Below are 23479 nucleotides of genomic sequence, written 5' to 3' on the forward strand. Positions count from 1 at the left end.
ACGGGTAGTAAGTTACGGGTTTGACTGCCGTTCCAGGGCACTTTCACGGGTAGAAGGTTGTGAAACCACGAGTTACGGGTTGCCTTGAACGCAACATAATATCATGATCGAATAGCCTATATTTAGTCGTATAATTCAAACAAAACAGCAACAAAACAGAAACGTTTTTTTTTAAACTATTAAATATAACAAAACAACGAATAGCTCCAACAAATGAAGGGTTGACAGTAAAGCTGGAAATATAGAAACAACACAACACTGTGTATCTGATATCTAGTGATTTGTCTCCACCTACTGGCGACCATGTATCTATCTACTGGCTTGTCGCCATTTTCCGTCGCTGGATAATGATGAAAGTTGCGTAAATGAGGCGCGACAAACAAGGTTAAATTATAAAAAAACGTCGTGTTTTTGGTTCTCTTGCCAGCTGCGGACATGTCTCTCCTACGGTTCCGTGCTTCAGCCAGCAGACTCCAGAGTTTAGTCTTTACAGGTCAGTGTGTGTGTGCTTTGGTAACGTTATTAGCTGAGCCAGAACTCCATTCACAAAGCTGCTGTTTTAGTGTCTTTATAGCATGACCTGGCTGTGATATAACGTTAGCTAACCTTCGACATGGTCAGGGTGTGTGTGCTTTGGTAACGTTATTAGTTGAGCCAAAACTTCATTCACAAAGCTGCTGTTTTAGTGTCTTCCTACAGCATGACTTGGCACCTGGCAATGATATAACGTTAGCTAACCTTCGACATTCATCGAAGTAACGTTAACTAGCTAATGTTAACAGTGGTGAAGTCTTAATGTATTGTAGTGGGTATATATATATATATATATATATATATATATATATATATATATATATATATAAATAAATAAAGCAGTTAGGGGGCTTTCACAAGTCTCTCTGCATGTTCTGCAGTGTTAGTTTAGTTTGCTGTCACATTACTTGACCCCGTATTTGTGAATACAAAAGCCCATTTTTAGGTGGGTGAATGGAAATCCTGGAGATGTCCTAGTGGGTATACTGCGTATACCTGCGTATTACGTAGACTACACCACTGGTAAAGTCCGAGCTGTTATAAATCCTGCATTGTGCAATGGGTGCAGACAGCTCCCCGTTATGTATCTCTGTCGTTTCCGATGTGATTTGTTCAGGGTGTTCCCGGCGGGAAGCCAGCGGAGCGGTGAAGGACAAGGAGCCGCTGAAGAAAGCTAAAACCCCGCAGGGACGGTTTGACAGCCCCGAGGAGAAGAGCAACCCTGTTCTGCAAAGTAAGCATTATGCAGGGGACTCTGTCTTTTGTTACTGCGGTTAAGCCAGCCGACACATCGTGAACGACAGTCAAGCCAGCCGACCCAGTGTTTTTGCTGTACGTGATTATAGTAGCTTTACGGTAATAGCGTCTCAGAACTGGTTTCAAAATAAAAGCATTCGTCTTGTACATGACGAAAGACAGTCAACGAAAGCAAATACCGTCAAAGGAAATGTACGGAATTGTGATATTTACTTTCAAAATAATAGTTCAAATAATTGACATGATTGCTTAAGCCAATAGTTTTTTTTTATTTATTGCAATTTCAAACACACTAATTTCACTTCAGGGTAATAGTAGACGTACACCGCCTCATATTGCCACCCAGGAAGTTTCAAGTCATTCTGGTGTGTAGTTTCAAATTAAAAGCCCGTCAAAGTATCAAATATGAGACTAAATACATATAAATTTCAAAATTCTATCACTGGGTTAAAATCATTACAAGTAGTTACTCCTGTTTGATTTCACATTTTTCCTTTTGGCCCTATTACTCTAGCAAGTGGGCGTCATTGCTGTTCACATGTCTCCTGGTTTAAATATTCTAACCATCAATATTTTGCTTTACATTGAAAGTTATTCTTTTCTCTGTGGAGGAGAATAATATGGTCTTGCAAGTATAGGAATCCTAATTTTGATGACTAAGACAAAGTTCGGGGTCGCCTGAGCTCTATTACTCTACAGTCCAGCCCCATCTTTGCAGAAACCATTTCACCCCACCAGGATTTCCACCATTTAACCTCTAGGCAGGGGTATAGGCTCTTCATCCATTAACTTTGGTTTACTACTTGATTGTTCTACTTCAATGGATACTGTAATACTTAATTAACTTTGTACATTTAGATTTTTTATACATACTGTCACATATACTCTCATACTACATGTGTCTGTTAAATACCCAACATGTATATATTTTTTTTTTTTTTACAAATGTATTTTTTATTGTTTTGTACATTCACAACAAACATTTAACTTTAGAACAATATAAGCTTTACATTTTGAAATTAAATACAATAAAAACAGCTGTAATCATATTGGAGTAACTACGTATTTAAAGTTAGAGAATATGAAAAAGTGAAAATAATAAATACGTAAAAAATAAATGTATGAAGATACATTTTCAAGTATCCAGTTTAGCGTTAGCTTTTTCAACAATTAATTCAAATTTGGTCCTAATTGCAAAGGACACAATCCCACTTGCTTGCCCTTGCTTGTAGGAGTTGGTCTTTACCATCCCCAGACACAGCTCATGGTACCACCTTTGGCATGTGTCACACATTATCTGTAAAATGAAATAAGCAAAGACAATCTCTTTATCATCTTGTCAGGAATAAGAGGCCATTTAGGATTGTTTTAAGGAATGTAGGGAATTTAGGTGGTCTGCAACGTTGTTTACGGTTTTCCTTAAACAACAAAAAGTTTGAGAAATACTCAAACAATAGATTTTATTATATTATCATACAATATACCCCAAATCATAAATGTACAAGAACAAATGAAAACCACTAACCCAATCAGTAGTTGGAGGCCCTGATCCTGGGGGCTTTGCTGTCTTTCGCTATGTACAAGACGAATGCTTTTATTTTGAAACCAGTTCTGAGACGCTATTACCGTAAAGCTACTATAATCACGTACAGCAAAAACACGGTCGGCTGGCTTGACTGTCGTTCACGATGTGTCGGCTGGCTTGACTGTCGTTCACGATGTGTCGGCTGGCTTAACCGCAGTCTTTCGTTTGGGTTCAGGCTGCACTACGTGCTCTTGCAAAATAAGATGAGAATATTAAACCTTAACATTAATTAACCTTTCATCTCTCTGCATGGTTTGGCCATTTAAGCTGCAAACTCAAGAACAAGCTTAACATTCTTGTGTCGAAAGTCGTATTGAAAGAGAAAAACTAAACCTCCATTTTAAAAATGTAGCCTTTCTTGTCCAATTCACATTTTTGCAATTGCAAAAATAATGTTGGTTTGTCTATTGACATCGGCCACAACAGACAGATTTGTTATTGGACCTGAAATTCCATATCAGTGCAATGTGGATTTGCTGGCATAAGTTTGTGAAGAATATGATCAGAATACCTCATTAGAAAATAGAGTCCGACCGATAAAGGACTTCTAAGGCAGATATCGATACAAATATTTGGTGATTTAAAAATCTAATATTCTGATATATCTGTGTGTGTGTGTGTGTGTGTGTGTGTGTATGTATGTATGTATGTATGTATATATATATATATATATATATATATATATATATATATATATATATATATATATATATATTCATATTAAATCCAGAAACGCGTAACAAAACATAAACAGATTTCCCTAACATTAGTTATTTGTAGTTATTTATGAGTTGTCCCTAAAATAATGATAATGCAGTTTAAATATAAACTTGTTTGTTTTATTGTCACAACAGAACAGAGGAACATCAACATATATTAAAGTTCTGATAAATCAAATGTATAAAAATACAAACTTAACATATGAAACTCAAAGTCCTTTGAGCAAAAACACAATAGCAACAACAATCCGTGTTGCCAACAGGGAGGTTGCAGAGCGCCCTCTGGTGGACAGACTATACAACGCCAACACTCACAACATGGTTGAAGGGGGTTTTGTCCGTTTTCATTTTAGTTTTTAAATATTCAGTTATCGGCCATTATAAATGCTGATACCGATAAGATAACTGGAAAATGCTATTATCGGCCGATATTAGACCCGCCGATATATTGCTCTGGCTCTATTAGAAATGCATAAGGATCACATTGTCCCATAGATGAACTTGAACTGATCATTTTAACAGTAAATTCACTCAGTTGCCAGTTTATTAGCTACAGCTAGCTAAAACTAATGCAGTGTAATACATCAGTAAATCACCGTTCGTGAAGCTTCTAATGTTCACTTTGTGTTGAAACAGTTTTAGAGGCTGTAGTTTGTGGTTCTATTTCATCGTAGTGCATTATACAGCGCTCAGTATAACAATTCATCAACAGTACAAACTGCAACCTTCAGACAGTGACTAGAAAGTTAAATCTTGAGTGTAGACACAATAAGGTCCACTTACTTGCATTTTCCAGAACTTTCAACTGCGTCTTTGTGTGGAGATTGCTCAGTTGTCAGTGTTGAACTTTGGAAGTTAGAACTCCCATCAGCTGAGGAAGACCATGCCATTTGGTTAAAAGCTCAGGAAAAGGCTTGTAAGTGGACCATGAGTTAAGAAATGCTGTCAAAGTGAACATTAACCTTGATGAAGAGAGGGAAGTGCCGGCTGCATTAGTTGTAGCTATAGGTGTCAGGAAATGGTGAAAGATCAGTGTTTCCCAAAGGCCAAGATGACGTCCTCAAATGTCTTGTTTGGTCCACATCTCAGATATTCACTTTACTGTCACAGAGGAGAGAATAATCTAGAAAATATTCATATTTAAGAAGCTGGAATCAGAGAATGTTTAGGGTTTTTTTTATTTATTTATTTTTTTATAAAGAATGACTCAAACCGATTAATCGATTATCAAAATAGTTAAAATGTAATAGTTGGCAACTAATTGATTGATCTTTGCAGCTCTGTATCATCTTATCTAAAGCAGTGTTTCTCTACATTCCCTTGTTGTCCTCCAGAGTTCCCTGATGATGTGAACCCTGTAACCAAGGAGAAGGGGGGTCCTCGGGGTCCAGAGCCCACCCGCTACGGAGACTGGGAGAGAAAGGGCCGCTGTGTAGACTTCTAGTTCAACACTCATAAATCTGATATATCACACCTGTATATGGATATTTATAGCCAGTGGCACTTTTCAAACAGTTGATTGTTTAAATGTCAGATCAGAAGGTGAGAATAACTGTTCTTGACTGACTGTATTCTTATTCGCAGAGAGCAAGGAGAACTCCCGCATACATTAGGGACAACTTCGCTAAGTGTGCCTTAAAGGGTAACTACCGTTTTTTCAACCTGGACCCTATTTTCCTATGTTTTTGTGTCTTAAGTGACTGATGGGAACAACAATCTTTGATATTGGTCCGGTATTAAGCGAGATCGCTGCAGTAAGTTAATGGGCCAATTGTGCAGCTTGTATTTAGCCTACCTTCACAAAAGTGCTCGTTTTGCCACTGACAGGCTCAGATTAATATTGTAAGTGTCTGACAACATTATGGAAAGGATTTCTAAGGAGGTTGACTTTTCTGTTGTAGAGTAAGTTCCTTTTTTTAAACGTAAAAACATCTGAGAAATTGCATTCGCTAAACCCACCAGACTCCATGTAAATAAACAGTAATTTTAGCATCGTAAAATACACTTCATTCAAAGTCGACAGAAACAAAATAAAACATGAAAAGCTGTTTTGGGTCGTCTTTCCACTTTTCCAACCATGACAACTGTAGTTCTGGTTGAAATAAACACAGTTTACCGATTTACTTGTGAAAATATGTTGGCTCTATACGCGCTAAAAGTATTGCTTTTTTAAATAGAGTCTGGTGGATTTAGCGCTAGCAACTTCAGAGCTGTTTCTGGTTAAACAGAAAGGTCTCAAAGAGGTTTTAAAGGTCTATCTCTGAAGGGATCCTTTCCATAATGTTGTCAGACTCTTAGAATAATAATCTGAGTCTGTCAGTGGCAAAACAAGCACTTCTGTGAAGGTAAATACAAGCTGCACAATTTTCCTATTAACTGCCGACTGCAGCGATCTTGCTTAATACTGGACCAATGTCAAAGACTGTTGTTCCCATCAGTCACTTAGACACAAAAATGGAAAAATAGGCTTGAAAAAAAAGTAGTTACCCTTTTAAGTGTAATCTGGCTGTTGATTTTGAGCATTTTGTTAAAGGGTCATGCTCAAATGTCATGAAAAATGACTTGTATGTGAAGCTCCAAGACACGGTTTGCACATTGATGGTGTTTTGTTGCAGGTGAGAGTGAGGCTGATTCTGAGTGCTGGTCCTGTAGGATCAGTGTGTTCTGTCCAAGTATGAATGTTAGGATCTGTTAAAACAATAAGTTTGAACCAGTCATTTTAAAACGGTAGTCAACAATCTGTTTTCCTCCCAATAACTGCACTTGTTTCACACTGGACATGTGATTAGAACGGGATCATCACACTGGGATGACTCACAGGATTCCAAATGCCATCTGTAGGTGAAGGATTGGATAGATCATATGGGATTTCCATTGGTTTCAAAGAAAAATAAAGAAATCCTTAATTAATAGGTTACACGGTTTTTTTTTTTTTTTTTTGGTTTTATAAAGAAAAGAACTATGTTTTGATATGAGAAAGACAAAACAGATCTACCACCCCTGACCCACAGCCCGTGTATGGTAGAAATTCTTTCTAGATCACAATTGAAAAATAGAATAGATAAAATTCAATAAATGTGTGTGTGTGTGTGTGTGTGCACATATGTGTGTGTGTGTACACATACGTATATATACATATACGTATATATACATACATACACACACATATGTATATGTATATATGTATGTGTGTGTATATGTATGTGTATGTATATATATATATATATATATATATATAGAAAGGATTTCTAAGGAGGTTGACTTTTCTGTGTATATATGTGTGTGTGTGTGTGTGTGTGTATATATATATATATACACACACACACTCACCTTAAGGATTATTAGGAACCCCATACTAATACCGTGTTTGACCCTATCCTATCAATATGGGCCAACATTTCTAAAGAATTCTTCCAGCACCTTGTTGAATCAATGACACAAAGAATTAAGGCAGTTCTGAAGGCGAAAGGGATCCCCCACACCATTACACCACCACCACCACCAGCCTGCACAGTGGTAACAAGGCATGATGGATCCATGTTCTCATTCTGTTTACACCAAATTCTCACTCTACCATCTGAATGTCTCAACAGAAATTGAGACTCAGTCTTCAACTGTCCTATTTTGGTGAGCTCGTACAAATTGTAGCCTCATTTTCCTATTTTTAGTGGAGATGAGTGGTACCCGGTGGGGTCTTCTGCTGGTGTAGAAGACTTCGGAGCACAGGAGGACAAATTTCAATTCCACTTCACTTGCAAAGGATAATGATGGGCGTTAAGTCCAGAAAAGGGCCCCATTTGTTCTGTTCTGTTGCTAGTTTCCTCCTCATACTACGAGATGTTTTTAGGCATACTTAATCTAGTAATAAGGATGTTAATTAATTCAACCAGTGTCTCTGTGATGGAGGAAGTTTAGAAAAGTTCCCCTTTTTGCCAGGTGTGCCGTGAGTTATAACCATTTTTTTTAATATGGTTTACTTTAAGTCAGGTGTTTAGAGCTCTCACTGTATTCTAATGCTCTATCATCATCATCATTAGTACCAGTCATTGTATTGGTAGTGCCAGTATTTGTAGAGGTTGTTAATAGAAGATACATTGTCTGATTACATAATATATCAATATTTGTATACACTTCTTATTTTGTCCATTAAAGGGCAGTGTGAAGCCACATCTATCAAAAAATCGACCTCAGTTGTGTTGCCTTCAATTGCCGTCAGCTATATTGTAATTCTGTGGTTTCAATAAAAAGTAATACGACGCTAAGCGTTCATTTGAATTATTACTTTTGTATTCTTAAGATTTGGTTATATTTCTCACACACTATATGTTACCACACATAAGCGACTCTTCTTTATTAGAAAAGACTAGTGCTAATTAACTCCGTACAGGAAAGAGGCATGACAGGATTTGAGGAGAAGCACGTGAAGGCAGCACGAAGGAGGCGGCTGCAAGGACTGCAGTGACACAAAGCTACTGTGAAGCTACAGGAACTAGACGCTCCGAGCTAAACTTTTGTACTTAACGTGGTAAGTGTCTGTCATTTGTATTGTTCTGACACAGAGACAGAGCTGTAACGGCTGCTTGAGTAGTGTATTAGTCAGACTGCATTGGTTTTCGATAAGTGTCTAACGTTATTGTCTGACTTCCGCCGAGTGGAAACAAAAAGCTCAGTTGATCAAAAGGATGCCGAATTTATGGGAAGAGCCTAAAGAATTGTTAAGTTGGATTGGTTATAAGCAAGGACACGTTTAAAAAAAAAAAAAAAGAGTCTAATACGACGCAATATTTATCTTAGTAACATCACAAAGTCTTTGTAATTCGAAACATCTTGTAGCTCTCTGGCTCCGTCTCAAGTTGGGTTTCTTGTCAGCAGTTGAATCGACCTAAATAAAATAAGCTTTTGACGACCTAATATGGCCAGCTCTGTAAACTACAATGGCTCCGCGTTCTCTCCTTTTGTAGGTCACTAGCTAGTGTGCCACTGCTTGTTGCCATGGTTTCATCCACAGTCCCACTCCACTCTCCCCTGGCCCTGATGTGAATTCAACCGTTGAGCAGTATATGGGCTCTGTGGGCCACTATGAATGTACTGTGGTTGTTACCTGACAGTCCCACAGCATTACTGGTGATTGGCCCACACACTTTCCTCAACCCTAACCACCAACACACCAGGGGAAACTTTGTTTGGGTTCATGAGCCACCGAGCAACTCTTATAGGGCTCCAATGAACGCTGCTAATGATGTAAACTCGTTGTAATAAAAAAAGGCAGTGCGCTTGCCTTGCGCCCTAGGCGTGTAATCGATCAGTTGTTGGCATGACTCCGTTAGCCGGCGAACCATAATCAATGAGCCTTGTAGTGATGTAGCAACTCGACGCGCATCTGTGAGTGCTGTACTGCGCATGTGTGGGGACACTGGGATATTTCCCAATTTTTTGGATAGATGTTTTCTCCGTGCTGTTGCTGCTGTAGGGCTCAAAATATCTGGTTTGGGCCATTTTGTTGCGTAAAGTTTCTGGTTTGGGGTTTGATCATTTTAAAATGTAGCATGTTGAGAAATTCCTCTCTTTTTATTATTATTTTTTTTATTTGAGCATTCGGAACCACAGAATGTTGGGACTCAAAGACGCGTGTATGGGTCGGGTGTGGGTCTCAGTCTTAGACCTGTGCAGAACTTTGGTCTGATGTTGTGTAAATAGGTAACTGTTTGCCATAGCAACTTCATAAGGTGATAATTAGGGCTGGGCAATATATCAATATTATATCGATATCAATATCGATATATGAGGCCAGATATCGTCTTAAATTTTGGATATCGTGATATGAGACGTGTTGTCTTTTCCTGGCCTCATTACAGTAGAGTGATGTCATTTTCTGAACACACCAGACTGTTCTAGCTGTTCCATTACAGTTTTGTTTTTTTTCCCAATTGCTAAATTGCACCAAATGGCACACACATAATTCATATTACCAGATTTTTGTCTAACCAACTACACACTGTTGGGCGTAATGAAAAGCACCGTCATCTTTAGTATGCTTTGCCATAATACTAAAATAGTTCAAATTGTAGAAAAGTCTTCACATGCACAGAACTATTTGCAGATACACACACATGCTGTTTTTTTCACCAAACAAGTCAGAGCAACATATGCACAGCAGATATATTTACATTGGACTCAACAAAAATACACAAAAACCACAAAAAACAGTAAACTGAAAAAGAAAATTGCAGAAATGTTGTAAAAATAAATAAAATAAAGGTGCTGACCTGTGGTCTTTTCATAGTGCTTACTTCCTGATTGAAGTGGTAACAATGAACCATTGAGGTGATTGGCCAGGTGGCGCATATGTTGGCCAATCAGCTCATGTAGTGTCATTTTGAATGGCAGTGATTTGAAATGGCAAACATGTGACTCTATGTCAGATTGTTGTGTCTAATGCAGAGAACCGTGTTCAGTGCATTTAAAAAGGGCCACTTTGGATTGCAAAATGTGTTGACTTGAGAAGAGGTTTTGCTCTCTGTGTGTCCGTTTAAATAATTGTGCTCTGCATGTCATTTTAGTGTGTTAGCAATTGGAAAAAAAAAACCTTTATTTGCCTTTACCCACATAGTATATCAACACAACTGATGATTATTTATCAAAAATCTCACTGTGTGCATATTTTGCGAACGCACCAATTGTCAACCCAACAATAACCACATCAATAATAACACAATATCGACATTGAGGTATTTGGTCAAAAATATCGGGATATTTGATTTTCTCCATATCGTCCAGCTCTAGTGATATGTCGGATCACACGTGTCAAACTCAAGGCCCACGGGCCAAATCCGGCCCCTCGCAGATTTTGATCCGGCCCGTATATCAGTTTAGGTTCACAATAGACTTTGGCCCACGTAGTTTTTGCCACTTTTTCCAATGTTTTTTGGCCCGTTTTACGACGTTTTTATTCCAATGTTGCTTTTTTCAACTTTTTTTTTTGTTGATGGCTAAGTTACTTTTTGGGGTCTTCATGTCGACCAAGCGGTAAGTGAGAAGATTATATGAGACATGCAATAATACAAGAAAAGATGCTTGACTTTTACGATGAAATAATAGCATGTGACTAACCTACTGTATTTTCTGGACTATAAGTCGCTCCAAGTCAAAAAAATGCATCATGAAGAGGAAAAAAACATATATAAGTCGCACTGGACTATAAGTCGCATTTATTTAGAAATTTATTTCACAAAATCCAAGACCAAGAACAGACATTTAATCTGGAAAGGCAAGTTATTAAACTCCACAATAGCACCCAGAACAATGGGCTGAATACTGTAGGTGTCCGCTATGTTAACGTAACTGCACTGTTGACGAGCCTCTCCCAGCAGCACGTTGTTCAAGCACCCATCGGTGGACTCCTTCCTCCAGCTCTGGCCATCTGGATTTCAGCGCGACTAGCTTTCTTTGTTTTCTTCATTGCAGTAAGACTAACCTTTTCTCCAGTCCCTCACAATTTTCTCTCTCACTCCAAACTCTCGTTCTCCTGCTCGATGACCATTTTCGGCTGCGTGTTTTACTACCTGCAGTCTCCTGCAGCTTCTTTTCTTTCTCAGTTGTCTTTAGGAGCAGCATATAGTCATCACAAGCCTAGAGCGGCTGTAGACTGTAATGTTTTCAGCATGAAATAACATTTAAAAACATGTTCAATTTTATATATATTTTGATATATAAGTCGCCCCTGACTATAAGTCGCAGGACCAGCCAAAGTATGAAAAAAAGTGCGACTTATGGTCCGGAAAATACGGTAAACATGTCTGGCCCTGGATGTGATTCTTTTTTTCCAGCGTGGCCCTTCGTGGAATTGAGGCTGACACTCCTGTGTTAGATGCTGTGTTTTCTTCTGCCCCAAGTGGTCATTAAATGAATGAATGCTTTTTTTTATGGACTTTCCTGTGTCATTCCAGTGCTTCTGTGTGCTTCAACTGAGCAACATGATGCTTGTTGTTGAGAAGACCCTGGACCAAAAGCTTGCAGTTCCTTCAAGGTACATGAATAAAAACCCATGGCATCAAATAAGGTTTCAGTGATACCAACAACACATTGAAGTCTTTCATTTGAAAGTTACTAAATTGTTATATTCCTTTAGTTGACAGGATCTTCTTACATTCCCGTTGTCCAATGGAAGCCAAGGGATGCAGCCAGAGGTGGAAGACGCATCTCCCAGATTTTAAACACAGCCGGAGATGCCCGAGTCCGACTACAAAAGACAGTGAAAGAGGCACGACGGAGACAGAGAGAGACGGAGGAAGGCCACGCAAAAATGTTACTGTGGCTCCCACCTCCAGGTATCTGACAGACAGACAGTATGTGATGAGAAAGCCTCTGTTCTCTGCTGAACAACATACATCTATCTTAAAGAAGACACATCCACAGAAGCACACAGAGAAGGTGAGGAGGACGGAGAGCGAAGGACTTCTCAGAGCATACCATTTATTAACTGATTCTGTTTAATCCTCTTCTTTTTTTTCTAGAGGAAATTAAATTGCATGTTTTTGAATTGTAGTAACTGCAGACCATTTCAGACGTGTGCTTTTACCGCCGCCAAAGAGGTCAAAAACTTGGTGGAAGGGTGTAGCATGGGCCCAGGAAGAACACATAACATTTTTAATATTTTTTTTCCAATCCAAGTGCCAAAATACCTTTTGTTCAAAAGTCACAGCAGAAAGTAAGGCACTTTTTACTTTTTAATGCACTTTTAAACACAGCACTTATTACTAATTTTTAATGGTATGTGTATATATTTTTTGACCTCAAGGGCAAGTAATTCAGACAGTATTTTAGACCCTTTAAATATTTTAATTTTAATTTTTGAGGATGAATAATGTCTTTTAATATTGGGTTAAGAATTTATCTTGTATTGTGACGCCGGGCTATTTATTTACATAACTCTATATACAGTCAAACAATTAGGACACCCATGCTAAAGTGGACTAAAAAGAGGAATAAAAAAAATCATCTTTTGGAAATTGATCTTAATGCCTTAATTTAAAAAATGAGGAAAAATCCAATCTTTAAGGACACCAGTTTTCTTTGTGAATGAATAATGTATCGTAAATAAATAAATGTTCTTCCTTAAAATACAGGGGCCATAATTATACATACCCCTATGTTAAATTCCCATAGAGGCAGGCAGACTTTTATTTTTATAGAAGAATAAAGTTCCCTTGGCCTTTGGAATTAAAATAGCCCCCCCACATCATCACATACCCTTCACCATACCTAGAGATTGGCATGGTTGTATTTCAGTTAGCCTAATAGCTGGTTTGATTTGCATTGAGAGATGATTTTATGGAAAGTACCCCATGCCAATCTCTAGGTATGGTGAAGGGTATGTGATGATGTGGGGGGGGGGCTATTTTAATTCCAAAGGCCAAGGGAACTTTATCAGGATCATAGTATCCTGGATCCATGAAATAACTGTCCTTTCAAAATAAAAGTCTGCCTGCCTCTATGGGAATTTAACATAGGGGTGTACTTACTTACACTTACTTATACTTATTTATTTATTTACGATACATAATTCATTCACAAAGAAAATTTGTGTCATTTTTTTAATTAAGGCATTAAGATCAATTTGCAAAAGATGATTTTTTTTATTCCTCTTTTTAGTCAACTTTAGCATGGGTGTCCTAATTTTTTCACATGACTGTATGTGTGTGTGTGTATGTATGTGTGTGTGTGTGTGTGTGTGTGTGTGTATATATATATATATATATATATATATATATATATATATGAAAACACTGATAAACCTTTTTTAAGAACTTGACGGCTCTCATCTGCTTGGCACAATAATAACTATTTTTATTTACATAGCGCCTTTCATGAAACCCAAGGAGACTTTACTGAATTACTGTGGCTAAGCTAAAGGAGGTTGTAGGCTGTGGTGAACAGCTGGTGTTTGAGGAGTTTTTTTTAAAGATGTCCAGGGAGGTAGTATTTCAGATATCTGCAGGGAGGGGGTTCCAGAGGGGTGGGGCTGCATCACTAAAGGCTCTGTCTCTGAAGGTACAGAGTCTGGTGTGGGGAACGGAGAGCAGGCCAGCGTCTGAGGACTGCAGGTTTCGGGGTGGGGGTGTATGGATGGAGGAGGTCGGAGAGGTACTGTGGGGCCAGGGCACGGAGGGATTTGTAGGTGAGAAGGAGGATTTGATATGTGATGAGGGACTTAATTGGGAGCCAGTGAAGGTGGACGAGGGTTGGGGTGATGTCCTGCCAGGAAAACAACACCTCATAATATTACAACATTTTTCAAGATTAAAGGGCTTTGTCTCGTGATTACAGTTTTTCTCGTAAAACGACAACTTTATCTGGCCCTGTTTACACGAATACGCTCGCGGGTGAAAACGACAAAGTATTTTATCAGACATGCCTTTCGTTTAGACGGAGACGGCGTTTTTGGGGCCTAAAAACGCAAAAAAGTAAAACCACCCTCCAGAGTGGAAATCTTAAAAACGCTCCACCGTCACATTCCCGTCTATTGGGTAAAAACGCTGTGTGCGTATGTGTCTGTGTGTGTGTGTGCTGCATGTGTGCATTGTTTGGAGCAATAACTCCACCTTCTCGTTTGTCCAGACAAAATTGTCAGCTTTTGTTGTTCGCTTCGCGCTACTAGAGAGAGAAGGAGAAGGCAGAACGCAGATTTCCCCCCAAATCGCTCGTTTAAACGCGGAATAAAAAGTGAGAACGCAACGCCACTTTTGCGTTTTCTCTTCAGATCGTTTCCGTCTAAACATAGCCTCAGACTTCAACAGCAAAGTCAGTGAGAGAAGTGGGACCTTCTTTCGCATCATTACTGTTGAACTGAGCGCCATGGATAGAGCCATTACAGAGCGTTTACATAATGGAGTAAATGCAAACAAAAAGGCATTTGCTTTAACAGACAGATACAGCCAGCAATGTTACTGTATCCTGTTTTAATTCTGTCAGTTTTCTGCCTTGTAGGAGAACCAGTTGGGTGTTAGCACAAGTGAAGAAAGTCAGCAACCCAGTGACCTACATTTCTTGACCAGACCAAGAGAGGAGCTGACCCCAGAGAGCTACAGCCTCTCTCACAGTGGCATTTCACGTCCCTCGGCCTCGAGAAGAGACCCCGGCTCACCCTGGGGTGTCTCAGAGCTCAGGACCAGGCTGTGCCATGAAGAACCCAGTGGCAGCAGATCAGCTCAGCGGAGCTTCTTAAACTCCACCCTGGAGGTCCAGAGACCGAACCCACCTCTTAGGCCACAACTGACCTCCACTGTTCTGTATCCTACTTACACCCCTCGCTCAGAGCACTCCAGGCCAGGCCAGACCCAGCTCAGGCTGGGAGGGAGGGAGCGGAGAGGCAAGGGAGAGACCGAACTATGCTCTTCTGGAGGACATAGAAGAGGACATCCAATGTCTCCCCACCAAGCAAACTACTGGGCCTGTGCCATCCCTAAAGCTTTGCCTCCATCTCCAGACCGGACCTCTGCAGGCTGGGACCCAAACAGGGAGTACCAGGCCCTGCTGGACTACACCTACCCTCTTAGACCCGGGCAGGTGCTCTGTGAGGGGGACAGCTCCAAGCTCCAGGAAGACTCTCTCTTTCAAACATACCCCAACCTGCAGGACTCAGGGATTGAACTGGACCACCTTTGTAGCTCCACCATCCTGTCAGGGTTGGACTTTTCTTTTAGTGTGGGTCAGAAGTCACCTGAATCCCCCGATGGTCCGCCCTCTGGTGCCTTGCTCTACCGAACAGACCCTGTGGCTTTGTCCTTTGACAGTTTGGACGATATTAAGAACAGAGATGAAATGAACCGTTACAAGTGTGACGGTCGCCATCAGCACCATGCACTGTCCTCCTCCACCACTGCTCTCCCACGGTCCAGGTGTGTATGTGGGGAGGTGGACGAGGAGTTCTGGCCTCTTCCAGAGCAGCTGGAGGAGCTACAGCTGCTCCCCAGACAGGTCAGTGTTGTTGACACTCTTTACTGAAGGACCACACTGGGGCCTTTGCATGTTAAAGGAACACGCCGACTTATTGGGACTTTGTCTTATTCCCCGTATCCACCAGAGTTAGATAAGTCCAGACATACCCTTCTCATCTCCGTGCGTGTTGTAACTCTGTCTGACGCACCAACCACTAGCCTAGCTTAGCACAGATCCTGGATGTAACCGGCTCCATCTAGCCTACTGCTCCCAATAAGTGACAAAATAACACCAACATGTTGCTATTTACATGTTGTGATTTGTATAGTCACAGCGTGTACAAATAACAAGATCATATGAGACACAGCCATCTTCTAACCGTATACATACTGGGAACTATATTCTCAGAAGGCAAGGAACTGCTACTTGGGCGGAGTGATTTGCTCGCAGCACCTGAGAAGCCCCGTAGTGAGGAGCAGAGAGTTCGCCTGGAGTTCACTCAGAGTTGGAGTAATAATCACTCCGCCCAAGTAGCAGAAGTAGCAGTGCTTCGCCTTCTGAGAATATAGTTATCTAACTCTGGGGGATAAGCTGAAGTCCCAATAAGTCGGCGTGTTCCTTTTAAAACCCATTCACTCCATATCACTCTAACTGCATTATTTCTGATCATTTTCCAAAATAGTATGTTTTAAAATTGCACTTATTTAACCATGGTCTGAAAATCTACCTGCAGAGACTTAAATACTGGTTTAAGTAGCCGTTTTCTTCAAAGTGCCCCTCTCTTGCCGTCAGAGACACACATTATATATATACTGGGTAATACAGTAACCGAATAATATATGTATATATTGTATATATGTGTACTCAACAGCATACTGCGACAATAACATAATACCAAAAAACTTGAAGCTCATAACACAATTAAATATAACAAATGGATAGGAAGTGGAGGCGAAATATTTTGGAACATGGCTGACACTAAAGTAAAATGTTACAGTGTTTCCTCTAGAATTTTTGTGTTGAGGGGTGTTGAACGTCAAAAAGTAACGTTACCTGAAAACAGCGTGTAGTTTCTTTTTAGCATCTCACATCACACTTTCAGTCACTATGACCACTACTACTACGGTCAGAAACATTTTTGCTAAAACATTGCCAAAAAAATTGCCGAAACATGAACAATAACGTCGCTGTCAACGGGCTTATCTGCTAATGTTAGCTACCGACCGTTATCTTCAAACCATCCAGCAAATAGACGGTCCCGTAGGGTGCCATTACCTGAAACCGGTGATTGAACGTCACCGCTCATTTTACACACAGTTTAGCAACTAAACAAAACGCTGAGTGAACATTACTAGCTAAGTTTTTCATGTTCAGGTTTTGAGCGGTATGCACCCCCACTAACCTGGAAAACGGTTTTAAAACGGTAACGTTAATACAGCGTGTCGGAGGAATACAGCGTCTCCTGCGGCGGGGAGTCAGAGGCAGAGGGACCGTCACCGCAGCGTTCGCTAACGTTAGCTAACGTTAGCTTCTCGTCTCTTCTGGGGTCTGATAAACGGTAAATTCATCAAAGTGAGTGTCCACAACGCTATTTTCCAATAAACTGTAGCTGTCATATTTCACTGGACCCGCGTGAGTGGGGATTTCATGTCGCGGCTTTTGTCGCTGTTTGTCACTTTAACCTAAGATTGAGTGACAAGGAGGACTCGCCCTGTTGAGAGCGGATGACAGTTCGCTTGAGTTCAGTAGAGCAGACGGCTCTGCAGAGTCGTGTAATTACAACTTCATGACTTTTCATGAACAGCTGAAGGACATGTACATAGCGGACACCCTGTGCGTCTGCCCTATTTCTGATACCGTGGCGGCAGAAATTTGCTTCATAGTGCTTAGTCCTATGTGATAGCAAACTTGTCTTTTTCTGTGTGTAGTAACCAAAATGTCTGAAATCAAATGTATTATTGGTCACTGTAAATTTTAACATGAACATTTTTAAACAATATACATAACATATCTGGATTTAAAAAACAGCATTTTCAGAGCAAATATTCAGTATTTTCCCGTTGCTTGTTTGTTTTTAATCTCTTGGATAAATCTGCAGCAGGTCATTTGTCCTTCACGTTATATGAGAAGAAGCTGAATATTGGTTCTGAACTGATCTCATTCAAAACCTAGAGGTGTGTGCATGCGGACAGGCTTTATTATTTTCAGGAGCTGCAGGAAAATGGAGGCATCTTGGGATGCTGTCGCACAGAGCTCTTACTGAATGGACAGAACATTGAAGGCGAATGTTGCTGTCTGCCCTGGTTTGTTTTTGAAGTCCTCCTTTATCAAATGTATACAGATATATACCTTGTTCAGAATAAAATAGCATGGATGCCACAAACATGCCTACTTGATTCTGTTGGCTAAACAGATGACAACTCTGAAACAAATTCCGGGCCCTATTTTAACGATCTAAGCGCACTTGTGTCGGGCTTTGTGCTGCGCCAGGTGCAACATAGGGCCCCCAGTGTCTAAAAGGCTGGAAAAATGTATCATACAGACACATCATCATCTTTTTAAACAAACATATACTATGGAAAGTTAAACCCAATGTGGATCAGTGTTTTTCAGCTTCAATATTTGTTAGTTTTTCTGCGTTCCCCTCAGCGAAAGATGGAAAGTATTTGGTCCTTGTGTGCAGGTGAGGGAGGTAACAGCCCAGCTGAGCCGGCTTGTCACAGCCAGCTGGGAGTCTCTGGAGCCGGGCACCACCTCCATCCTCTCCTCCATCACCCTGCCTGAGAAACAGAAGGCTGACGTCAAAGAGCTAGAGGGCAGCAATCAGGACACAGGTGAAGGAAAACATAAGATGGGCAGAGAGGAGAGGAATACCGCTCAGACCGGTAAATGACTGTCCACAGTGTGGGACTCAGTTCCATTTTTAAGCAGAACATGTGTACTTTAAACAGCTGTAGTTGAATCTAGAAATAATTAACAACAATAACAAATAAATATATGTAATAAGAACATATAAGAACCTTAAACAAATAATATCCCACAAACAATAGGTATGATGATAACTGAGGTATATGATAACTACTTCATATTTACAACACAAAATGGTCCAGTACTTATGCACGTATACATGCGCATACATGTCCACAAACAAACAAAGCTGTCTTTAGTCAGTTCAACGCTGCCCATGTAGACCAGCTGCAAGAGGGTTCAGTCCATTACTGCCACTACTAGGAGTGTCAAATCAGAACATAACATGTGTTCTCTCTTGCTCTCTGGTGATATCTCTCCATGCAGATAGTTTTGGTTTTATTTGTCCAGGTTTGAAGAAATCATTCTCTGAGATATCTGCCTCCACCCCCAACGCAATGGAGGTGAATGGAGTTAAGTTTGTGGTGCTTAATGCACTGACAAATTTACATCTCAAAGAATCCATCTCCTGTCCATCAGCAGCTGATCGAAGGGACTTTGAGGCAGTGAGGAGGAGTTCTGGAGCCTGGGTGGAGCCTGTAGGAGGGGGATTGAGTCCATCCAGTCTCAGGGAGGTGGAGGTTTTGGTGGAGCAGCTGTGTGGCCTCACCCTGCCTGGCAACAAGAGGGGCAGCCGGGAGGACCAAGAGCAAAGTGACTCCCTGATGCAACACATCCAGGTAGAGACATGATCTGACCTTCCACACAAGAGTGTGACTGCAACATTCCTGAATATGACAGTATGATACAATGGAACACACGTCATAGCGACATACAGCGTTTTGACAATTGATTTGCTGGTTGACGATTGTTGTTGTTCTTGTTTGTTTCAGGTCTTCTGCTCACACCTGGAGCAGCTCATAAAGCAGTTATATACAGTGTCAGAGAAGATGGAGCTGCTGGCTGCGCCCACTGTAAACATAAACAGTGTAAAGTCATCTCTGGCTGAGTATCAGGTGAGATGCAGACAGCAGCTGCACGTGTGCTTCTGTTTTTACTCCACTGGAGGTCTGCATAGGTGGACACACATTTGTGATTTGTGATTTCACCTGAAAGAAACTACTCATTTCTTTTTGCCAGGACTGCTTTTTCTGCTGGGTTTAATAATTCACTCGGTCCCTCTTCAGAAAATAGGCTGTAGGCCGTCTGTCATCTGAAATGAACTTGACAGTGATGTATCTTTGCAATACCAGTCATTTTCTATTTTAGCTGTTCTCTTTGTGGAGAAACACTGTACAAAAGTAAGCAACAGTCATTTTCCATTCACATCTGTGTTGCGTTTCAGTGATGCAGTTAGCCAATCACAACATGAAATTCAGTGACTTTGAGTGGCTCAGAGCATCAATACTGATGTATGAAGCATTAAAAAGGATATACAACTGAGAAAAGCAGTGGAATGTCAGTTTGGCTTGATAAAGAAGCTAAAGAATGTATTGTTTATTAAAATGGACTGTCAATGGGCTACTGAGTAGTGATTCCCAATCAGAGGTACGTGTACCCCAGGGGATACTTCTGCTGTTGCCAGGGGGTAAATGGAAAGATTGTAGAGCAGCTCAACTAATTTGAAAAAAATGTAATGTATCAGCTGTAACACCTGAACACAGGGATTTTAAACAGACAGCTAAAATGGAAGGTAATGAATGGTAGAAATAAAAAGGTAAATAAGCAGCTGAAATGGTTCACTAAAAGTATTGACTAAACGGTCCAAATAGTTAGTTAAAAGTATTGAATAAACAGTAGGAATAAATAGCTATTAGCGGCTGAAATAGTTAGCTAAAACTACTGACTAAACAGTTCAAATAATAAGCTAAAACTGACTGACTAAACAGTTAATATAGTAAGCTAAAACTACTGACTAAACAGTTCAAATAGTTAGCTAAAACTACTGCCTAAACAGTTCAAATAGTTAGCTAAAACTACTGACTAAACAGTTCAAATAGTTAGCTAAAACTACTGACTAAACAGTTCAAATAGTTAGCTAAAACTACTGACTAAACAGTTCAAATAGTTAGCTAAAACTACTGACTAAACAGTTCAAATAGTTAGCTAAAACTACTGACTAAACAGTTCAAATAGTTAGCTAAAAGTAATCAATAAATAGTTATTTATTATTTATTTATTTATTAAAATTTTAATAGTGTTTGGGAATTGCATGAAAGGGTACATGAGTTCATCTAACTGGGTTGTGGGGGTACCTCGGACCAAAAGTTTTGGGAATCCACTGGGCTACTCTATGAATTGATCAGTTCCACACTAAAATGGTGGTACTTGTACTCACCGGGATTTTTAGTCAGGTAAAATCACTCAGCAGGGCTTTAGATTTGAGGTGAGCACATGTTGTTAGAAATGGTCAGTTAATCAACACGCATTCTCATGTTTTCAATGTCATGATTTGGCCTTTTTATTGAATGACAAACTGCAAATTAATTATTTTTACTTTGAACAAAAGGATTCATATTCTGAGCAACAATTGATTTTAGTTGTGCAGTTGAAAATAGATTGCCCTTCAGCTCCCATGAACACCTGTTCACCTGTCCTAAATCAAAGGGCCCATCATGCCTGCAGATCACGTCACCCTATCAGGCAACCGATTAACATAATTAACACAAAAACAACACCTCAACACAGGACATTCCAAAACATGATCATAATTAACGACAGAAAATGAATGTCTCAACATTGTTATAAATCAATAAGTTTAACTGACCATTATAAGGCGATTAATACATGCATACATTTGTAAGCTGCCATGAACTCAAAAGTCCTTGGTGACAACATTAAAGATCAAGAGTCAATTGTCCATTTTTTCTTCATTAAAATAAATTGAAGTCCTTCAAAGTGTCCTTTTTTGTCAAGAGTTCATGAACAGTTTTGTTAAACGTTCATAAACAGTTCGACAAAGGGTCCATCTTTTTAAGAGTCAACAACAAGCCTACACGAGAGTTAATTTCACAACTCACTTTCCTTTCGATTCATTTCAGAAGTAAATCAGTGTGAAATAAATACACTTCATTCCATGGTACATAGCTGGTCATTTAGATCAAGTTGTCTGGCCATGTCTCTTACCATGTGTGTCATGTATATTACAGTGGAAAAGAAAAATCAACTCTACTCAATAAGTATAAAAAAGTCACTTCATCCACAGTGTTCTAACGGTGTAATGTGATGTTCTCCTCAGAGTTTTCAGAGAGAAGTGAGCACTCAACAGCCCCTGACCTCCTGTGTTCTGCACACCGGACAGCTTCTCCTCAGCTGCATTAACACCATGTCTCCACGTCAGTTTGTAACATGCAACATTATGAACACAAACTTTACGTCACATCATCTCCTCGCTAAGTGTTTTTGTATTCTCTCTGCATTTCCAGTTTTAAGAGACACCCTTCTGTTGATTGAGAGGCAGCGTGGATCTCTGGAGACCCACACTGAACACTTGTTCTCCTCCATCCTGTCTGCCATGGACAGCCTCACCCAGCCCGGTCCGGTCCAGCAGAACAAAGAGGAAGACCCGGGCCCTGTGGGGGTCCAAGGAGCCCCTTTGTAAAAAGAGTGCAGGACGCGTCTGTGACATTCATTTAACTTATTACGTTGTTATCTTACTTTCATCAGTTTCATAATACAGGGCTCTCATTTCTGTTTCTAATACATACATGTTCTACTCATAGTTAATGGTCCGTGAGTCTGTGAGTCCGGACTGGGATTGGGCCACCATCACCATTGTATTGATCTGTCAATTGAAATGTCTGTGTGTAAATGATAACTTACATTTTCAAACTGATTCTTAGACAGTATCTGTCTTTCATATTCCACCTCACAGACTGTGAATATATTTGTTAGGTCCTTCACATGCTAAATTTCAAAAATAGATAATTATTGCGATGGCACAATGTGATGTCAGTGGACATAAACAGCTGTGTGTCTGGTGTAGAGGATGGATACCCGAGCCGGGCCGGGTTCGGGCAAGTATTTAGAAAAGATGTTCGAGTTTGGGTCGGGCTCGGTCACATCAGCGCGATAAGGCATTGAACATTTTAAATTTAAAAAAGCTTATTATGTAGGTGCGTGCCTGTGTTAACGTGCACTTGTTACCCTGTGTGCACTGATGACCTCATATGTGGACATTTCCAAACGCCTTCCTACAGTTGCTTAATAGAAGCTTTCCACACAAACAAACGTCCACGTGTCATTAGTATGACAAAAAAAATGAGATTTTAACTCGGGCCCGGTTCGGTTACTGCTCTGTCGGACGCGGGCCGGGCTCGGACAGAAAAATGCGGCCCGATCCGGACTCTAGTCTGGTCTACTTCATACACACCAGTCAGTCTGGTCTCTGTCCAGTTGGCAGGTTACAATCATACACCAATCAATGAATTTTTTTTGTCACATGATACAATTCCAGGGAAACGTAATCCCATTGGCTCTGATTTGTACTGTACTGGAGGATATGGCTACTGGCACTATTATCTTAATTTGTAGAACCGGATTTTCTTACAGGGATCAATAACTTTTTAACGTTTTCTTCTCGGCTGCTTTAATTACCAGGACAGGTGGTCACCGTCCACGTGTCCTTGCAATACGTGCAATTGCTCTTGGGGGAATTTTTGGGTCTCTGTAAATTATAGTGTGGTTTTGGTCATTTGTGTGAACTCACTCTCTAAAAAAGCCTTTACAACCCAAAAAAACTGAAACTGTTCACTGTACTGTAATTCAATCAAAGTCATTGAATAAAGCGGATTGTTTCAAATAGTGGTTATAATCTCTGTCATATTGTGTGCTGTCTGTCTGGTATGGACATTTAGAGGAAACTGGAAAGGTTGCTGCACTGACGGGTCAATCAGGTCAGACTAGTTTACGATTTCAAAGACTTTGGCGTTGACTCCATTTTGGGTTAATGCCAATTATGAGGGAAAACGGCTGTTCATGTTTCCAAATGGAGTCTTTTTTTAAAGATTATTTTGTTTGTTTGTATTGCCTTTATTTATAG

General features: G+C 40.1%; 2 protein-coding genes across 7 annotated transcripts; both read left to right on the forward strand.

Moving 5' to 3' along the window:
• Positions 1-327: 327 nt before the first annotated feature.
• sdhaf4 (succinate dehydrogenase complex assembly factor 4) lies at positions 328-6140 on the forward strand. Its single transcript, XM_078273841.1, has 3 exons — positions 328-493; positions 1151-1267; positions 4929-6140. The coding sequence occupies exons 1-3, from the start codon at positions 436-438 to the stop codon at positions 5036-5038; spliced, it is 285 nt and encodes a 94-aa protein (XP_078129967.1). The 5' UTR covers positions 328-435; the 3' UTR covers positions 5039-6140.
• A 1879-nt stretch (positions 6141-8019) lies between these two features.
• cep68 (centrosomal protein 68) lies at positions 8020-23244 on the forward strand. 6 transcript variants are annotated; one of them, XM_078273062.1, is made up of 9 exons: positions 8020-8119; positions 11541-11620; positions 11723-12024; positions 14581-15570; positions 18215-18416; positions 18850-19178; positions 19332-19454; positions 21677-21773; positions 21864-23244. In XM_078273062.1, exons 3-9 carry the CDS (start codon positions 11755-11757, stop codon positions 22037-22039), a joined length of 2187 nt encoding a protein of 728 aa, XP_078129188.1. In that variant the 5' UTR covers positions 8020-8119; positions 11541-11620; positions 11723-11754; the 3' UTR covers positions 22040-23244. The 6 variants fall into 6 exon arrangements, with proteins under 6 accessions (XP_078129188.1, XP_078129190.1, XP_078129191.1 ...); XM_078273064.1 differs by having other exon boundaries at positions 18979-19178; XM_078273065.1 differs by having other exon boundaries at positions 18982-19178.
• The last annotated feature ends 235 nt before the right edge of the window (positions 23245-23479 follow it).

This window comes from Sander vitreus, chromosome 17, assembly GCF_031162955.1.
Source record: "Sander vitreus isolate 19-12246 chromosome 17, sanVit1, whole genome shotgun sequence".
Taxonomy (NCBI): Eukaryota; Metazoa; Chordata; class Actinopteri; order Perciformes; family Percidae; genus Sander; species Sander vitreus.

Bases quoted from the DNA above. Each gene is read 5' to 3' on its own strand.
- sdhaf4 (XM_078273841.1), top strand. From the start codon at position 436: ATGTCTCTCCTACGGTTCCGTGCTTCAGCCAGCAGACTCCAGAGTTTA. The intron at 494-1,150 runs GTCAGTGTGTGT...TGATTTGTTCAG, and splicing joins CCAGAGTTTAGTCTTTACAG to GGTGTTCCCGGCGGGAAGCC. The intron at 1,268-4,928 runs GTAAGCATTATG...GTTGTCCTCCAG, and splicing joins GAGCAACCCTGTTCTGCAAA to AGTTCCCTGATGATGTGAAC.
- cep68 (XM_078273062.1), top strand. From the start codon at position 11,755: ATGGAAGCCAAGGGATGCAGCCAGAGGTGGAAGACGCATCTCCCAGAT. The intron at 15,571-18,214 runs GTCAGTGTTGTT...CCTTGTGTGCAG, and splicing joins TACAGCTGCTCCCCAGACAG to GTGAGGGAGGTAACAGCCCA. The intron at 19,455-21,676 runs GTGAGATGCAGA...TGTTCTCCTCAG, and splicing joins CATCTCTGGCTGAGTATCAG to AGTTTTCAGAGAGAAGTGAG.